This window comes from Eptatretus burgeri, chromosome 9 (assembly GCF_056783735.1).
Source record: "Eptatretus burgeri isolate ZD-2024b chromosome 9, Ebu_testis_v1, whole genome shotgun sequence".
NCBI lineage: Eukaryota > Metazoa > Chordata > Myxini > Myxiniformes > Myxinidae > Eptatretus > Eptatretus burgeri.
Genome location: NC_140969.1, coordinates 102,735,110 through 102,750,494, shown reverse-complemented (window position 1 = coordinate 102,750,494; position 15,385 = coordinate 102,735,110). Strand labels below are relative to the sequence as shown.

Genomic DNA, 15,385 nt, shown 5'->3' with positions numbered 1-15,385 from the left:
GTGAGTGCCATCTCAAGATGTGTGAGCCTCGTTGCACGTGGGAGTTCGTTCACGAGAGTGCGACGACGACGGTGCCTGACAGTGGACAAAGGCCGGGTAGCGGCCGTTGCTGTTTTGGGGACCGTGCCGGGTTTGCACGGCAGCGCGTGCGGGGTCCGTGCTGTGCAACGCATGAGGCCGCCACATGCGCACCTGCGGGAGTGAAACCCGGTCCGTAAATGCACGTGGTGGATTAGCCAATCCCGCGGACGGACAGAAGGTAGGCTGGATGTGAATTTGGACCGGACAGGTTCTCCACGCGGGCGTGTGTGTGAAGCTCCGACGAGCGGAGTACGTGTGTTCGCGTGGGGAACCCCTTGAAACGTGAGGCTTGTTTTTGATGCACAGGGTGACGTGGCTGCATGGTTGGAATCCGGCAGGAGGGGTATCCCTGCCGGATGGTACCGTCCAAGGAGGGACGAGGTGCACGAACAGCTGCCATGACGTCACGGGAGTAAAAGAGCGCAGGTTGCGAGTTGCCGCGCTGGTGTGCGCATTTATTTAAAAAAAAAAAAACAAGCCTCGCTTCGGGTGAACAGGATTCCCTGGGCAAGGGGTGGAAGACCCCCCTGCCCAGGGCACAGGATGGAACTAGTTAGGGAGATGTGTTAGTGTTAGTTAGACTGGCTCCATGGGGCAGGGATAAGTCCTCATGGGGCCCGTGGAATGGAATAGTTCGAGGGATCCAGTTGAGATTTAGAATGGGGAGAAATGGATTTATTTTGGATTTGGAGACAGTGACGACTTTGAGTGTGTAGAGGGGACGTAGCTTAGCTACGTAGAGTTAAATGGAACGTGCTGTATTGTAAGGGATGACGAGGGAGCACGAAGTAGTTAGGGGATTTAGTCAGAATAATGGCAGTGATCAGCGATGTGTGAGTTGAAAAAGAGTGAAGTGGAAACATGTTGAGTGAGTGAGGCCAGCGAGACTGTGTATTGAGTGAATGTGGAATGCATGGTGCGATGAGTGATTGGGGGGAGGAGTGATTCCCACCCAAGGGACCCTGGGGTCAGAGTAATGCAAGTTAGAGGGGTAGTTAAATTGACAAAATGGAGGTCGTTTTGCTGTTGGTGGGAATGTAGGCTCGATACCCATTTGGAGGGGTGCAGGAGCCCTGTTGACGGGCTGGGAGCATGGCTGCGAACGGTGAGTATCGCTGAGTGGGTACCCCAGGCACCGGGCTAGTCGGCCGCGGTAGGCCAAGGGCCCATGGAGGGCCGGGATAGCGTAGTGGGCAAGGGTGGCCCGCATGATGTGGGGCCCGGGGCGCCATTGGCCGGGGGGGACAGTGTACTGGGCACGGGCAACCCTCAAAAAGGGGCCCGGGGCACCAGCCTGCCACGTGAGCGTTTCAGGGGAGTCTCCAGAGAGGGCACTCCCCAGTGTTTCGGGAGCTGGTAGGCTCGGAGGCAGTGTAGTGCCTGGGGGTGCCATTGTTTGAGAATCGGCAAAGGGTAGTTCCTGCCAAGGCAGCCACGTGTCCCAGCCATGAGACCGTGTGAGGGCACGGAAGGAAAATTGGGGGGCATGGCCCAAAATTTGAGAGAACACCAACACAGGCGATGGGGATCTTGGTTTTTAGAAACGATAGTTTAAGCGAGAGGCGCTTGTTGAAAGCCCCGGGGTAGTTTAAGGTTAATAATTGTTCGGGTAGATAGGAAGTGTACTCCTCCGCACCATCCATCCCTTCGCTCTCGTTGTGGGCCGCTGGACCCACTTTGGGTCAAGATCACTGAAATCTGAGGAAGCCATTCTGAGGCTTGAATTGTGCCTCGACACAGGACGTTAGCTCTCCCTTATTCCCCTCCAGGAAGGGAATGTAGGGGTTGGGCGTAGGCTCGGTGACGTGATAGGTTAGCCGGACAAAGACTGTAAGGGGGGTTAGGAGACGGATTATAGTGAGGGAAGTAAAAATAAAATAAAACAAAGAAATAAGTTGGGGCTAAATTGGTTTTTGCAAATTAAGGGAGTGGGTATGGACAGAGACAGGCAAAGGCGATAGGTTGGGAGGGAGACAGTCGGGTAGGTCCGAGCCCGCCTTCCGAGTCGCCAGCACCACAGCACTCCCTCCACAAACCTCCATTGAACAAGGCAAGGTGCAGGCCACTTCGTCTGCTGGCTGTTTACTGCAAGGCCTGTGCCGGTCGGATCGTCTGCTGGCTGTTTGCTACGAGGCCTGTGCCGGCCACTTCATCTGCCGGCTGTTGTTACAACGGCCTTGTTTTGCCATGCCTTGCCTGCCTGCCTTTGCCATGACCCATGCCTGCTGCCCTTGGTTCATTTTTGCCCCTGTTCTGTTTTGCATTCCCCCCCCCCCTCCCACCGTTCATTACCATGTGCGCCAGGATCATCGCGCAAGCTGCAAGGACTGCCATGTTGGCAGCCACAACACGGGACTGCACGGGCGGCCCGTGCACCGCTTTTGTTCACAGCGTTCATTTAAAAAGTGGGAGGCCATGGACTGCGCTTGAGCAGCCTGGCTCCCTGCTTGTGAATTTTTGCTTTTCTTCCAACAGAGTCCATCGATCTTGGGCCATGGTGTAGTGTACAATTATAAGGTTAAGGTTAAGGTTGTAAATTGCAAATGGTTTTGCTTGCCCCCTGCATGTTTGTCGTAGTGCCAGCAATTTATTTAAGTCGTCTGTATGAGTGGGTTTGTTTAGTTAGTTACTCAGCCCATAGGTTATTTATTTTGGGGACACGAATACACTGAATGTCGCACTCAGGGATCCGAAGGTAAAACGTACTCGGAGAGAACTACACATGATGGCACAAGAAAATTTGATGACTCGGGACGAGTCTGTAAAAAGGGGAGGGGGAAGTGTTACGGCTGAGGAAATTCGCAATACATCATAAAGGACCTCAGATTAGTTTGTGCCGCTAAGTTGGTGTTAGATAGGTTTACCCACCGTTGTTTAGAGGGATTTCTTCGTGTTCACCGGCCTGCGACCCTTTGAGATGGTGTTTTTCTTTCTCTATCGTTATTTTGGACCGACAGAGCACGCTACGACCCTTTTCGCGCCAAAAAGGAGTCCGAACACACGGAGTGAAAACGCAGACAAGGAAACCTGCGCTGGTTTTCGCACCCCTCTGCGGCGCCAAGGCTGGCACGAGAAGCGGTGAGGCGCTCGCTCCCGATTGATGGATGCACGGCGTGGGGCGAAAAAAGGGGAGGAAACCCCTCTTTGGAAGAAGCTTCTCGAAAGAAGGTGGAGCCGAAAACGGGGTGGAGCGAAGGGTGGAGCCCCGCGCTATTTAAGGTGGACCGCACGCGAGGCTCCCCTCTCTCTCTCTCCCTCCCTCTCTTTCTTGGTCTCGTTGGCGCTGGTCCACCTCTTGGCGCTTCTCTCTTCTTCTTGGTTCATGATCCAGCGTTCTCCCTGTGGTGCATGATTTCTTCCCCTCTCTCCCGGTGGTCCTGTGGAGCGACCTGTTGGAGGCGCGGGCCGGTGACGAGTCCGGGCGACGCATCAGAGACGCGGACTGAAGGTGCAGCTCTGCCGGCTGTGTGGTGCGAACCTGCGCGTCTGGGCAAGGAGCACTGGAGAGAGCTTGCCGGCCATGCGGGAGGCCTGGAATCAGGCGCGGCCACGCTAGCTACCGTGGGGACGGGGCGTCACGACTTGGGGACCACCGAGGGGGGGAGGCAGGTAACCTGCATCAGTCTCGTGGGCCTATTCGGTCAGCCAAGGCTCACGGCCATAAAGGTCTGCGGACCCTGTCTACCTCCCTGCCTATGGGGAGGTCTTTCTTTTGCTTTTGTATGACTGCTGTGGTGCCGTGTCCCTATAAGTAGACCTGTGTTAAGTGACTGTGCATGTACATTCTCATTGTAGTCGGTGGTATTGCTTCTTTTTGCTTGTACATACGTGCATGACTGCCTGGCTGTACATACCTGCTTAGTTGTTATAAATGTCCTTGCTTGTGAAATGTATCCCGTCCTCTATTCCCCATTGAAAATACCATCTTGCATCGCGGAATAATTAGTTGGGTTTTAAACACCCGGTAAGGAGAATTGGATCCGTCGAGGTCGGCGATAATACCCGCTCGGTTATCGCTGGAGAACGGAACGAACCGCTTCAGCGGTTCGTGTCCCAAGCCGACCTGCGGCGAGGTACGGCCCCTCGGTAGGTTACCCGCGCGAGTACTTAGGTATTTCGATATTCGGCGAGTGACCCTATTTCGCGCGGGTAGAATGCGGACTGGGCTGTGGTGAGGTTAAACCCCCACCCGTGACTGGTTTCTGGCGATAGTTCCAGGAGGGTCACGACTGACTACATATACATATATATTTCCACATACATGCATATATACATACATGCATATATATATATATATATATATATATATATATATTTCCATATACATACATGCATATATATATATATATATATATATATTTCCATATATATAGTTTTTGTTCCAATCTCTCAATGGTGAAGAATCACTTAAAATAATTCTAGTATCCGGATGTCCACCAAAATCGAATCCATTCTTCCTCGTCACACTCCCAACCTGACCACCAATTTCCGTCCGAATTTGTCCTCAACTTTTTGAGATATCTTTCTCACAGAAAGACAAACAGATAAACAGAGGTTCAAACAAGAAGGCCCTGTCACACCTTCACGTTTTAGCCAGCGTATGGCAAGGTATCATAATGTATGCAAAACGCTGGCGTACGCTGAACTATTGATGTTTTTTTCCAGTTGTGGACGTATTCATAACGAGTTGGACGTATGCAAAACTTATTAGAAACGTACACAGAACGTTTCGATAACATATAGATAACTTATACCAACGAATGCTGAGTGTGTTGTCGGCGTTCACAACCAATGCCTAACGATAGTCTAACTTATGCATAGCGTGCGGCAGCATATCGCCGACGATCACGTGGCATAGCCTATTAAAAGGATGCGGCTCTACGATTCAAATCATAACCGCACTCGACATTGAAGTGTCAAGCCGCTGTCACACCTTGACGTTTTAGCCAGCGTATGCCGACGTATGAAAAATTTGCCGAATACGCTGGCACACGTCGAATACGTTATTGGTAAGTTTTGTATACGTTAAGAGCACGCTGAAGCACGCTGGCATACGTCGTAGTACGCCGAGTACGTCAACAAATTTTCAGCATGTTGAAAATTTCTCGACGTGTCCAGCGTATGACTCGCACGTTCCGCATACGCTGGCATAAGTTGTAGGCACGTTACGCGATCGTTGCCACACGTCGACACACGTTACTTGTAAGTTACTCATAAGTCGAAACACGTCGAGGTAATTTTTAGCATACCCGAAACTTATTTTTAACCTATGAGTAACGTGCTTTGAACCTATGTGTAACGTATCTCCAACGCACATTGACGTATGTAGACGTATTTGATTGACATCTTCCGGACGACCACAGAACTTACTGAACGTGTTTCTAACTTACAGCTACCGTATAATGGCGTATTGGCAGCGTTTAGGGGAATTGGTATTTTAAAATGGGCTTCACAGGAGGAACCCGTCAGTGTTCCAGACTCCATGGTTTTTTTTTTTTTCGGCATGACGGTGATGTTGACACTTCAATTTCTCGTGCGGTTATGATTTAAATCGTTGAGCGGCAGCCTATTAATTATATTATATTACAACCGCACTAGAAATCGAAGTGTCAACATCACTGTCATGCCGAAGAAAAAAAAAACCATGGAGTCTGGAACACTGACCCTAAACATTACCTCGATGTGTTTCGACTTATGAGTAATTTACAAGTAACGTGTGTCGACATGTGTCAACGATCGCGTAACATGCCTACAACTTATGGCCAGCGTATGCGGAACATGTGAGTCATACGCTGGCATAGGTCGAAAAATTTCAAGCATGGAAAATTTGTCAACTACCTCGGCATACTACGACGTATGCCAGCGTGCTCTTAACTTATACAAAACTTACCCATACGTATTCGACGTGTGCCAGCGTTTTAGCAAATTTTTCATACGTCGGCATACGCTGGCTAAATCGTCAAGGTGTGACAAGGCCTTAACCTCCATCCACCTTTGTTGGCAGGGGTAAAGATGGACAAATCGACATCAGATCACTTTTGAACTTGCAATCCCAGCAGCATCATGAAGAATACCAAACTGGCCAACGTTTTATCAGCATTCGGCAGTTGCTGTTTATCCAACGATCTTGGTCTGGCCTGGTTGACCAATCTAAGTCTAACTTGTGACCAATTTTTCCTTGTTAGGAGAGAAAAAAACAAGATGGTTTACTTAATAATGCACATCACCGAGTTGTTGTACGTACTGCCAAATGGACATTGTAGTAGACTTAACACGCCTCATGCAAGCTTGTGTATCAGAGCATTGGTTCATTGTTTACACCCAAGCTGATAAGATCTTGAGCTCGGAGGGTCGCATGACTTCCTTTTGAGTTGTTTGATTCCTGACCTGAATAGAAACCGTCATCTTGGGTGTTTTGTTTGCAGAGCGTTGCATCTAATTGAGCGCACTCCTTTTGGAGGGGATGTCAAGCTGGTTATCCCATCCACTAGCGTTTGCTGCTGGTGTATGTTAAGTATCCCACAGTGCCTGTTTTAGATGAGCAGGCCATTGTGTGCCAGTACCTTGGTCAACTTCGTATTCAAATCTTCAGGGGCACTGCATCAGCTAAATACCTCAAGTAATGATGCAACCAGCAGACCAAATGAATGATCAAGTCCGAGTCAGTTATGCATTCTCCAGAAAGATCAATTTAGGCTCGATAGTAAAACCAAAAAAATACCTTTTTCTGTTTTTGCAGAAATGATAAATCCCCAAAGGGATTATTTCCATGCTCGATGCAATCTTAGGCCTTAAACGAGTCTGCGACCGCCGTTTCTCGACAACCACTGGTCCGATCTAATTGAAACTTGCCAGGAATATTGCTGGGGACCTGAGGATGTGCTTTTTTAAGGTTTGATATTAATCGGACAAGCAGTTCCCAAGTTATGGCCATTTATTTATCAACCAATGACAGGACACGGTTCTATGACGTCACTATTGACGTCACAATTAAAAAAAAAAATTTTTCACGATTGACGTCACAATTCTTCTTCGTTTCATAGGTCAGGTCAGGTTTGGGAGCATGTGCCAGAACAGCGCGTCGCTGCGTCCACTTTCCGCCGGTACTCCAGGGGCCTCCGTCTGGCCATCCCCCAGGCAGATGCCAGGCCCATCCCCATCTCCTTGAGATGATGGTCAACCTGCTGCAACCATGAGGCACGTGGTCGGCCCACTGGCCTCCTCCACTCATGAGACTCCCTCGCTGAGAGAATCTGGTGAGCAGGATCAGCGTCAGGAAAACGAGCCACATGTCCATACAGCCGCAGCTGACGCTCACGGACTATGCAGGTAACAAATCTCATCCGAGTCTCTCTCAGCAACCGCTCGTTGGACACAAAATCCGACCAGCGATAGCCAAGGATTCTCCGAAGAGACCCGGTACCAAAGGAATTAAGTCTCCGTCTCAGATCCTTGGTCAAAGTCCAAGTCTCGCACCCATAGAGCAAGACTGGAAGTACCAAGGACCTGAAGACTCGGACTTTCGTCCTTCCGCACAGGTACCGGCAGCGCCACACCCCATGATCCAGTGAATCCATGACTCCCCAGGCCCGACCCAGACGTCTATTGACCTCCGGCTCACAACCTGCGGAGACATGAATATCACTGCCAAGGTAAGTGAATGTATCCACGACCTCAACATCCTCACCACAAACAGACACAGACAGGACAGCAGCATCCAAGATGTCACCGAAAGCCTGGATCTTAGTTTTGACCCAAGAAATCCGTAATCCCAACTGCTCCGACTCCTCATTCAGCACCTCGAGGGCCCCCAAGAGGATGTCTAAAGTCTCCGCAAAGATGACTGCATCATCTGCAAAATCAAGGTCCGAGATCTTGACATTGCCAAACGATGCACCGCAACTTGATCTCTCTGACATCCTCCCTAGAATCCAGTCCATACAAGTGCTGAAAAGTGTGGGGGCAAGTACACATCCCTGACGAACTCCAGTAACAACTGGAAATAAGTCAGAGATGGTACCACCACACTTCACAGCACTCTCAGTACCAGAGTAGAGTTCAGACATCAGATCGATCAGTTTCGGTGGCACCCCACGAAGACCAAGAATCCTCCAGAGGACATCCCGATTCACTGAATCGAACGCTTTACAGAGATCAACATAGGCTGCAAGCAGCCCCTGCCGAAACTCTCGTCTGCGTTCGGTGAGGACACGAAGTGCAAGGATACGGTCAATCGTTGACCTCTTTGGTGTAAAGCCTGACTGCTCTGGACGCTGGTGCTCAAGCAGATGGTGGCGAACCCTATCAAGAATTATCCGAGCAAAGACCTTGCCCGGCACTGAGAGCAGCGTCACCCCTCGGTAGTTGTTGCAGTCTTGGCGATCACCCTTCCCTTTCCAGAGAGGGACAACAAGGCCCCTCTTCCAGTCAGTTGGGATGATGCTTGTGTTCCAGGCAGAGCACAAAACTGCATGCAACGACATGAGTGCAGCATTTCCACCAGCCTTGAGAAGTTCAGCATGGATGCCACAGATCCCTGGAGCTTTGCCCCGTTTCAACTGGTTCACCGCAGCCCGTGTTTCCACAAGCGATGGTGGACCACAGTTGATTCGAGGGTCAGCAACAGGGATTGTAACACCCTTGACGTCCAATTCGACAGCTGGGGGATCAGCCTGGTACAACCGCTCAAAGTAACCGGCCCAGCGGGCCTTCACTTCAGACTCCTCTGTCAAGAGCCTACCACTCTCTGCTCGAACTGCAGTGCTCCGAGGGATGGGCTCGGATGAACGTAATGCGCGAATTCCCCTGTAAGCGGGACAAGAATCACCTGTCCACAGGTGATGCTCTACCCCCTCACAGATTCCTCGCACATAGGCCTCCTTGTCCACCCTCAGTGCACGTACAGTTTTACGCCTCAGCTCCCTGAACAGCTCAGCTCTGCCATTCAGCCTGGCCCTGCGACTCTGGTCAATGGTATCCAGTGTCCCTTGAGAGACAAAATTCTTCTTTGCCCTGCGGTGAACTCCAAGGCATCCACCGGCAACATCAAGGACGGTGGTCTTGAAGGTGCTCCACAACTCTTCAGGACCCCCCAAAGCACCCAGACCCCCCAAGTGTCCACTCAGCCTGTTCGCAAACTCCTCAGCTACTCTCTCATCCCTGAGCTTGGCAACGTCCAGCCTAGGCTGGGATGGTACCATTCTCCAGGATTTAAGGTGCAGCTTTAGAGTTGCGACAACAAGCCTGTGGTCAGTATTGAGGAACTGAGCACTCCGGTGGACCCTGCAGTTCTGGATCATCCTCCAACGACCGTCAATGAGGACATGGTCAATCTCCTTTGCCACACCGCCAGCGTTGGAATACCAAGTCCAGCGATGAGCTTGCGGGCGCTGAAACCATGAACCAGCCACCCTAAGTCCATGACTTCTTGCAAAGTCAAGGAACTTAGTGCTATTCTGGTTCATAGTTCCTGACCCATGGGGACCAACACACACCTCATAACCATCCCTATCAGTTCCAGTCGATGCATTGAAATCCCCCAAGACTAGAAGTGTATCTCGTCTGGGACACTGATCAACCACAGACTCGAGTGTGGCGTAGAATGTGTCCTTCACGGTGAGATCACTTGCCTCAGTCGGAGCATAAATAGAGACCAGGGAAATGACACCTAAGGAGTGGCGAATCCTTAATCTCATAATACGCTCGTTGACCGGTGTTACCTCAATTATCATTGGGGTCAGCTTATTGGACACAGCTGCAGCAACTCCTTGGGTATGGTAACCATCAGAGCGACCAGACCAATAGTAGGTGTAACCACCCACCATTATCTCGCCGCAATCCGGTCTCCGAACCTCAGAGAGAGCTGCAATCCCGATGTCCAAACGCTTGAGCTCAGATGATAACAGAGACAGGTGATCATCCTCTCTTAGGGATAGGACATTCCAGGCACCCACCCGAAGGGACCGCCTCAGGTTAACCCAAGGAGACCGCCGTCTGGTGGACGACACCTCAGCACCACTCCGACACACTCTCCCGCAATCTGACCCAGGGATGTTACCCCGTGGTTTCCCTCCTATCAAAGATTGGGGGTCCCGAAGGCTTTGCCCCAATCCTGTCATCCGGTGAGCTGCCCTGGGAAGGGAAGCTGCACAGGAGGTACTCCCACTGAGTGGGTTTTCAGATTTTTTTGCGTTTTTGCGTTTTGCGGAATGAAGCGTTTTACGGTGGCCGGAGTGCAAATCCTGCCACCAACCTCCTGATAAGAAGTAACCCAACTGCAGGAGGACGTCCGCAGACACAGTTGGGCACTAGATATGGATGGCCGTTGGCTCACAAGGAGCTCCTCCGCCCTTTGACAGGTTTTGTTTTTAATCCTGGTGGGTGTCCATATCCAAACACCCTCCTCACCAGAAAACCTGGTGGGGGAGACGGTTTAGTCGCCGACAACCCGACCATGGAACAGGTTAGTACAGGTTTACATGGTACCTGTAGCAGGTCACAGATCGAACCTGACCTGACATTAATTTTGATATGACGTCACAATTGACGCTGGGGACCTGAGTATGTGCCTTTTCAAGGTTTGATATCGTTCTTCTTCGTCCGTTTCAGCTGTTTCCCAAGTGTTTCCGAAGTTATGGCTATTTATTTACCAAACCAATGATAGGACACGGTGCTATGACGTCACAATTGAAGTCACAATTATTCTTTTTTTTTCTTTTTTTCCGCACGTACGGGCACGCACTGGTAATGAAAATGGAAAGGAAATTATTCAAGTTATCATCAAAAAAGTTTTTTTTTTTTTGTTAATTCGGTCATAATTTGAAAAAAGTCGGCCAACGACACCGGTCGAATATCAGGTGGACAACTTCTGTGCAGGTACACTATTATGATGGAAAAAATATCTTGGAAGGCAAAGGAGTCTGAGATTCCTCAATGACAAAATTGAGCGATAACCAAAAACGTGTTATATTTATTCAGACCGCCATTTGACCTTGACCTTTACTCCTGAGGGATTATGATGTAAATTAAGTTTAAATGCACCTCACAGTCGGCTATCTACGGAGGGCAATTTTATTCCAATAGGATAAACCTTCGATGGATTTTGGTGAAAAATGGTAAAATGTCTATAATTGGGGTATGACCTTAAAATTAGGTCATGACCTTTAAATTAGGTCAAGGTCAAAAAAATTAGGCCAATCCCACATCGTTTTTCTTCCCATTATTGATGCAAAATTTCATTCCGACCATCCCTGTTCGGCTCCGAGATATAGTTTGGAAGTGAGGTACCATTACAAAATGGGGGTGCTAGTTGGAGAAGGAAACCCAACAACAGGTATAAGCCTTGCCCTATGCTATAGGTGGAGGCTAAATAAGAGTTTTTTTTTTGTATACCTTGTCGAGGCTCGTATGAGAGCTAACACACAACGCACAGCAAAGGGGGTATGAGACAAGAGGGGTGGGAGAGGGAAGGACAAAACAGTGGGGAACAGAGACATTAGGAGATCTGTGGAAGGGAGAGGGATGGGGTGGGAAACATGGGGAATACAAGATGGACATTACAGGGACTTTCAGGAAGTAAAGCAGGGAATTTGAAGGAGGTGGGTTTGGGTGGATTATCGGGGGGGGGTAGAAAATATCGAAGATTTGGATGGGGGGTGATAAGAGGTGGTGGTGAACAGCTGTTTTGAAGGCCTGGAGGGAAGAATGGGATTGAAGAGAGTGAAAGAGTTTATTCCAAAGGTGAGAAAAAAAGAGGAATGAAAGAGTGAAGGTGAGCAGTGATTCGTGATTTTGGTAGTTTTACCAGAAGGGGTTTGTTGGGGACCTTGAGTACCCTGTGGAAATATGGTGGGGACAAATCGCAGACAGAGCAGGGGGTGGGGGGGGGGGCGAGACCGGAGAGGAGACAGTAGAAGACAGAAAGACCACCGACCTGCTTGTAGTGAGAGAGTGAGAGGCCCCAAGACTCAGCCTCATCACGGGAGATACCAATGATCCGAAATGCCTTAGTTTCCACAGTGTGATGCCGAGAAAGGTGGGAGGTCGGAGCACCAGTCCAGAGGGGAGAGCAGTACTCCATCAGTACTGCTACATTAATAGGAAGATGAGCCATAAGTGAAGAGGTTATTTCTTTCCAACTCTTCATTTATTTTACCATAAGTACCATGCCACTCAAAACATACAGTGCATGTGCGTGTAATCCTTAATTCCTTTATATTCCTGTAAAATCTCTCATCTTCCATGGTTTCCCTTTCCCCACAGTTCATGAATACGCTCTATTACCCTCTTTTCATTTTCTCCATTTTTCTCCCACTCTTGTGATTCCTGAACTTTTTTCAATGTAATAAACTGTTTCGCTACAAGGCGAGGCTGAAGGCAAATGGATCCTGATTTTTCTTTTTAAATTCACCATTTAATGGACCATGACACATTGTTTACCAATGTTAACAACACTTGCACTAACTCGTATAAATAAGTAAATAAACTTACATTACAGACACATAAGTGATGGAACTACAACTTACCTGGCACAGAAACCACCCCAAATTCGGTTTCCATCTCAGATGACAAACTTTATTTACCATTTAATTGTTATTCCCTTCCGGCATCTGCATGGAATCTCTACATTCTGAAACCCTTCTCTGATCGATTGGTGCATCCAATGGCAAGCATCATGTCATTTTAAAAAGACCGATGAGGTATCGACGGAAGCCATGACCCACGTGACGAGGAATTTCTGGGACGCACCTCATCGCAACTCCTTGTATATAAGGGACTCCAGTCACCCCCACCCTTCCCCCTCCTGTATGTTCTACAAATCCCCCCTTCCTTTCCTTCCACCTTTCAAGTTGGTTTTTCTCAAGCTACCTCCCCCTCTCCCCTTGTAATATTTACATGGGGAATTTAAAAATAAAAAAAGTGATTGTTGTGACATACAAATTGTATTTTTCAATAAGTTGTATCATTTTCAGGTAGAATTGTGTTGAAGTGGCCCCGGCATATTTATTTGCAGGAACAGTTTGCAAGGCTTGTTCTACGTCAGACAATAATACAAAAATCATGTCTGTGTTTCAGGGTGAATGTGCTGAACAGGTTCCATTGTTGAAGGTAACGTATCCTTGTTCAAATTCCCAGTAATCATGCAACGGTTCATATCTAGACTCTTCTGCAGAAATTAAAAATTTGCAATTAATCTTTCAGAAAACATATAGAGAAATGAGAACGGTACTCGTGAGAGCGTGTACCTCCGCCAGGCTGAACAGTTTATGCTTTGTATCCCACTGGTAGAACCGGATCCGGATTCGGACCTGAAGCAGAATCGAATCGGCTTGTTCTTGTCACCTAACCAACTCGTCCATCTCGTTTTGTCACAATCTGTCTGCAATGTTTTGAGATATTGGGCTTTCTATCGTCTTTGTCCCCATCTCTCAATGAGGAAAAAAAATCACTTGTGAAATTAAAAAAAACAAAACAAATTCTACTATCCAGATCCGGATCTTCACCAAAATCGAATGTTCTCCAGGATTCCGCATGCAGTGTCACTTCACTCCCGATCACGTTGACCATTTTGCCGTCACCACGAATCAATCGATCTGTGATTTCCAATTCTCTCTTCCACTTCTTGGTGATATTTATCAGAACTTTGAAGTATTTTAAATGGCAGGATTTGATTCTATTATGATTGTTTTCATTCATACAAAGTATCCACAAATTACCAAATTCAAACAGTCATAAAAAAATAATTAAATCGGATACGTGATACCATCTTGTGATAAAGACCGACAGAGTTACAGGTTTGATTCCAGTGCAGTATATCCCATCCTATTCCATTGGCTGGAGGGCAGTATCCAATTTTTTTTTAAATATTTATTGCTGTTTGAATTTGGAATGGTAATTGGTGCCATGAGATATCGGTCATGATGTTGTTTCGTATGCAGCCTGAGCCTGTTGGTTGCGTCATTTTTCTGGGAGCGCGGTTTTGCCGCTGATGCAGTGCCCCCTGTTACCAATAAGCTTGTACTCATTTTGTTGACCTCGGAAGGATGCCAGGCTGAATCAACCCCACATGGTGTTAATTCAACATCCGACAGGGGCTCAAACTCAAGACCCCGAGATCTTCAGCCAGCCACCTGAACCGTTAAGCCAACAACAGGCTTGCATCGTTGATGAGAAGACCAGACGGGGAGCCACAATTTGGCCTTTTGATGACAGTGGTTCAGCACGTATACTTGTCCTGCCTCACAGTAATGTCGAAGAGGAAAGTATGTTCTCACAAGTTCACAACAACAAGATCGATTGCCGATGGTGCTTGTCAAATGAGGTCACGTGCTCTCCTCACATCCAAAACCAACTCCTTCCCTGAAACCCCGGGTCACAAGTTTGATCCTCTGAGAAATCTCGGTCAGAAAGGCCAAGAAAGCCTGTGGTGAATATACTGCCGAGCACAGTCACATGAAGTGAATCATCCGTCATGTCGTGGCCATGTCAGTTTGATTGACCTCTGTTTAGTGCGTCACGATCGTTGAGATGAGTTCATGCTTCGACTGTGACGGTAAATAATCATTTGAGTTGAGTTCTGAACAGCTGCAACACCATCTTGTCAAACGACTATCTCGGAATTCCGGTATATTTTGTGTCACTGACAACATCTCGAAAAGTGTTTACCACGTTTGGTAAAAATAAATAAATAAATACAAACCTGCTCTTGATTCCAACCAACCCATTTTTCATCACCTCCAACTTGCCATGTATGGAGTCATCTATACTAGTGTCTGTCTGTCTGTCTGTCTGTCTGTCTGTCTGTCTGTCTCCTCCGTAACTCCAAAACTATAAAACCGAGCAGCCTGAAACTTTGCATGCATACCGAGAAAGCTCCAAGGAAGTGCAAGAGTGAAAATTGGTTGTTTGGGTTAACTAAAACACCCCTTTGGAAGATTATTAAAGGCATTATTTAATTATATCGTTCATCAGGCGATCCTCAGCCACCTCACTCTCTGGGGTCTTAAGGCGTCTCCTGGGTAACCTCGCTGGGGTCTGAAGTCGCCATGTTTTCTTGGTCTGCTCAACCATGTCTTGACTTGGAACAGGCCGCAATGATTTCTTAACGATAAAGATTTTTTTTTCGCTTTCCTCACTCATATTATAATCGAATGCCTGTTCATCATAACAATGAATCTCTGTGTACATCGATTTTGTAAGTACTAGAGTTTTCAAATCAGGAGCTTGGAGCGATTTCATGCATTATATGATACGATTTTCCATGATCTACTCTCACGGACTAATTAAAGTATATCATCGAAATATT

General features: G+C 48.1%; 1 protein-coding gene across 4 annotated transcripts in view; it reads left to right on the top strand.

Moving 5' to 3' along the window:
- LOC147020773 (5'-3' exonuclease PLD3-like) overlaps nucleotides 1-15,385 on the top strand; it is a 72,092-nt gene that overhangs the window by 6,789 nt on the left and 49,918 nt on the right. For 3 of the 4 annotated variants that reach the window (XM_085896392.1, XM_085896395.1, XM_085896394.1), the window contains exon 2: nucleotides 13,156-13,188. The exons of the other annotated variant lie outside the window; for it this stretch is intronic. In XM_085896392.1, coding sequence (XP_085752518.1) covers nucleotides 13,156-13,188 — 33 coding nt within the window. The remainder of the gene's footprint in view (nucleotides 1-13,155; nucleotides 13,189-15,385) is intronic. 4 annotated transcript variants of the gene reach the window in all.